General features: G+C 47.7%; 1 protein-coding gene across 1 annotated transcript in view; it reads right to left on the bottom strand.

Moving 5' to 3' along the window:
* LOC109291799 (caspase-14-like) overlaps positions 1 to 3,798 on the bottom strand; it is a 14,985-nt gene that overhangs the window by 5,929 nt on the left and 5,258 nt on the right. The window contains exon 4 of the mRNA XM_019508919.1: positions 3,173 to 3,401. Within this exon, the coding sequence (XP_019364464.1) occupies positions 3,173 to 3,401 (229 nt within the window). The remainder of the gene's footprint in view (positions 1 to 3,172; positions 3,402 to 3,798) is intronic.

The following is a 3,798-nucleotide window of genomic DNA, read 5'->3' as shown; positions in this document are numbered from 1 at the left end:
CTGCCCAGCAGGCAAGTTGGTGGAGGGGAGGAAAGGGGAGGGGAGGGGAGGGGAGAGAAAGGGCAGGGGGGGCGCAGATCATGGCCCCCACAGTGAAGGCAGTAGTGGGGCAGGGGCTGGGGGAATGGGGCCCTGGGGCCAGGGCAGGTCAGGAGATAGAGCCACAGGCAGTTCTTCCACGGGTTCAGGGGGACTGGGGGGATGTGGATCCCTGCAGCTGTGTGCACCCCCAGGGGAGTCATGGAGGGCATGTAGCACCCAGATTTTTGAGCGAGGCAAAGGCAGGGGTGGGATGCCCACTGTGGGCTGGGGCTCTGTGCCCTGCTGCCTTTGCCCCAGGAGCTGCATAATGCTATGTTGTGCCTCCCTCCACCAGGCAGGCAGGGGACATGCGATGCAGCCATCATGCAGCTCCCAGGGTAAAGGCAGAAGGGTGCAGAGCCCCAGTCTGCAGCAGGCAGCCTGCCTCCACCCCTCACACAAAAGCAGGGGGCACATGCCCCTCATGCCTTCCCTAGGGGTGTGCACAGTGGTGGGGAGCTGCACCCCACACACCCCTGAATGAGCTGCCTGCAGCTCTGTCCAGTGAGCCACCCTGGCCCTGGGGCCCCATTCAACACAGCCCCACTCCCTCACTCAACATGGGGGCCTTGATCTTTACCCATACCCCTGCTCACTCCCCCTTCCTCCTCCACAGACTTACCTGCTGGGCGCTCTGTGTGTGTGTGTCTGCCCCTCACTCCCAAACGACAGCCACCCTCAGCCCTGCTGCTGCCCCTCACTCCTAACTCCATGGTACCCTGCATCCTGCCAAGTCATGAGTTGTCAACTCCTTTTCGGGATGCATAACTAATCATGATCAAAGTTTTTAACTGTTTGACTGCCTGTTGCAGAGCACTTGGGTGCCCTGCGCCTAAAAGCAGAAATGGCTCAGGAGAGACCCCTAGTGGTGAGAAGGGGGAGGCTCAACTGCCAGTCACCAGGACAGCACAGGTGCTGGTTGCTAGGGGAACCAAGGGAATCGGCTGACAGGAAGCTGCAGGGCTTGGCCCCTTCTTAAGCCCAAGCATGAGGCCAGGAGAGCAGTTCCCCTCTGGTGGCCAAGGAGTGGGGAGCTTGGCCAGTGCAGAGAGAAAGGAGAAGATAGACTGCATGAGCATCCCCTGGTTGCAGCTATGAGTTGGAGTATTTTCCTGGTAGGGATAGAACGTTGTTTTGTGCGGACGGTTTAGTTTTATGTTATAGCCTAGGGGCTTTATGTTTTTTTGTGTTTACTGTTTTAACCGGAGGACCGGGTGAGGCTATTAGGGGTTGGAGGAGGCCTCATAGGAGCTCCATGGTAACGTGGGGCCCTGGTGCCAGGGAGGGCACAGCATTTTGGGGGTGCATTGACTCCAGCCCCGGAGCAGGAGAGGGGGCGGTGAGGAGCCCCGGAGCAGGAGAGGGGGCGGTGAGGAGCCCCGGAAGTAAAGGACAGGACCAAGGCATAGGGCAAACCATGTCAAGTACCATCTGCGAGGCTTGGGCTGGGGTGTAGGGGAGGAAAAGGAGCCGCAGATAGCGCCCCCTGGCACTGGGCATATAAAGTGGGCAGCCTCCCGCTAATTACATCACTCAATCAATTAAGATCAAGGCATGGCAGGTGAGTAAGCACGTGGTTAGCCCAAGACAGGAAGGCGGAGCCACCAATAGGACGGCTCCAGTGGAGATACCCCGTCACACTGCCCAACCAATAATATAATAATACTACAGTATATCACAAAGAGAATCTTATTTCTTCTATGTAAAAACTACAAGGAATATCATGGCACTATTATCCTGGCAACCTGACAAACTCCTAGCTATATGCATACTGTAAGCACACAAACTCTAAGGTAAGAAGGAGAAAGAACAAAAGAGGGAAAATAATAATTTTGAGAAAAATATTTAAAAGGGAAAAATATTGATAAAAGATATCACACACATGTTTTGCTTGTTCATATTTTATCTGGCAGAAACCTGAATGTAAATGAGTCGGAAGTTTACAGATATTTTAATGAGTAGTTTTTCACTTTTCAATCTGTCTTAGCAGGTTCTTCCAGAGTCATGCAAATAGCATCTATCCCACCAAAACCAAATGTTAATGATTTGAATTAAAACTTGAAATTATCTTGAACTGGAGAGAATTCTGGCTTTGGCCGTATTTCTCTCTAAGCAATGTCACAAAAGAGATTTTCTTGGTAGACTATCATACCATAGCTGGAGATCTGTAAGGGTGAGAAGATCAGGAGAAGGTCTGAAGAGTTATCAAACTTTCAAACTGTTGTACATTGAAAACTTCATTCCCCCTTGACTCATTCCTTGGGGGGGTGGGGGAGAGGGGGAGGGTGTTTGCAATTCCAGAACACAGTCTTCAAGTAGCAATAGCAGCATACTAAATGTCTAGTTAGTGTATCAGTGTAGCACACTAAATGTCTAACTTAGTGTATCAATTGCAATTGCAATTAACTTGCACTTGTGAAATACTGTATCCTGCAGAGAGCAAATGGCCACAAGCAGACAAAAAGGAAAACCTTTCTGAAGCTACTGTTCAAGCAATGGAAAATAAATGAGTTGCTTAACTAAGCTGATTCTCTTAGGAGATGGAGCAGAACTCTAATCAGTACACAACTGGAGGTACCAAGGGCAAACTTAAGATGGGAGTTGAACCAAAAGGTGCAGGTTCTTATAGAAGCCTGGCTTTGTTACACATCTCCTCTCTTGGGATTTTTCCTCATCACCCTAAGTCATGCATTCATCCCTCCAAAAAGGCATGAAAAGTTGCCTTATTTCAGGTGCTTCTCATGACCATTCTCCCCGTTAGGAAGACTGCATTAGATTTGTTTAGACTTTTGCTAAAGCAAAACTTACCACCTAGGTGTCAGTTACTACCAAGAGGCACTGTGCTGAGTGGAACATGCTCTTATGATGGTGTATTCAACACTGCCTGCTATGCAAGTGAGAAGCCTATATTGGGAAATGTATCCTGCTCTCCAACAATGACATGATAACACCGAGAACTGCAGCAAACTCCTGGAGTAGACTTCCAAATACCCACTGGACACCTTGTGCAAAGACCTAAAATGATACCTTCACTGTAAAATGACAAGCTCCAGTACTACTCATAAAATGATATGACTCATAAAATACATACGTCCTCTGCATGCCTGAATGATAAAGATTTTCGGCTTTCCTTGAAGTTTTGGACAGTTTGCATTGTTGAATAGTGGAAATATAACTTCGAGATTAACTTTGTCTTTATCTTTCCCACAAATGTAGCCATTTTTTGTCCCATGGCTCATAAGAGTGATGAGGCAGCAGCTAATGACATCTGCCGACTGATTGATTTCATCACGGAATTTTTCCAACTTTGGCACTATATCCTGGAGAAAAGGATGATGGCAGATGTATTGATTAAAACCATTTTCATAAAATAATGTTTTGTTGATAATGTAAAATAAAACAAACAGCTCAAAAGGAGGACAATAAGCAGACAAACAGAATTATTTGAAACCACTACTGCACCTTGTCTTGTGAAGTCACCTGTAAACAGGAGCAAGAAGGAGCTGTCTTACAGTGCCTCTTGAAGGAGAGCCTAGTGCTATACATTTCTGTCTTGCTTACATTTGAAATTGATTCTCATTTTTTATTCTGGTGTTATTAGGAGTAACTCCACTGAAGGCATTGGTCCTCATATTCTTTTCTGTCTCTAAATATACCTTCATTGGCCAAATCTGACTGTCACAGCCATTGCAGGAGTGGAAGATGGTGCCCAAATCT

This window comes from Gavialis gangeticus, unplaced genomic scaffold (assembly GCF_001723915.1).
Source record: "Gavialis gangeticus isolate Ggan-Ray unplaced genomic scaffold, GavGan_comp1, whole genome shotgun sequence".
NCBI classification, from domain to species: domain Eukaryota; kingdom Metazoa; phylum Chordata; order Crocodylia; family Gavialidae; genus Gavialis; species Gavialis gangeticus.
Note: the sequence above shows the minus strand (reverse complement) of the source record. Positions and strands in the feature narration are given on the sequence as shown.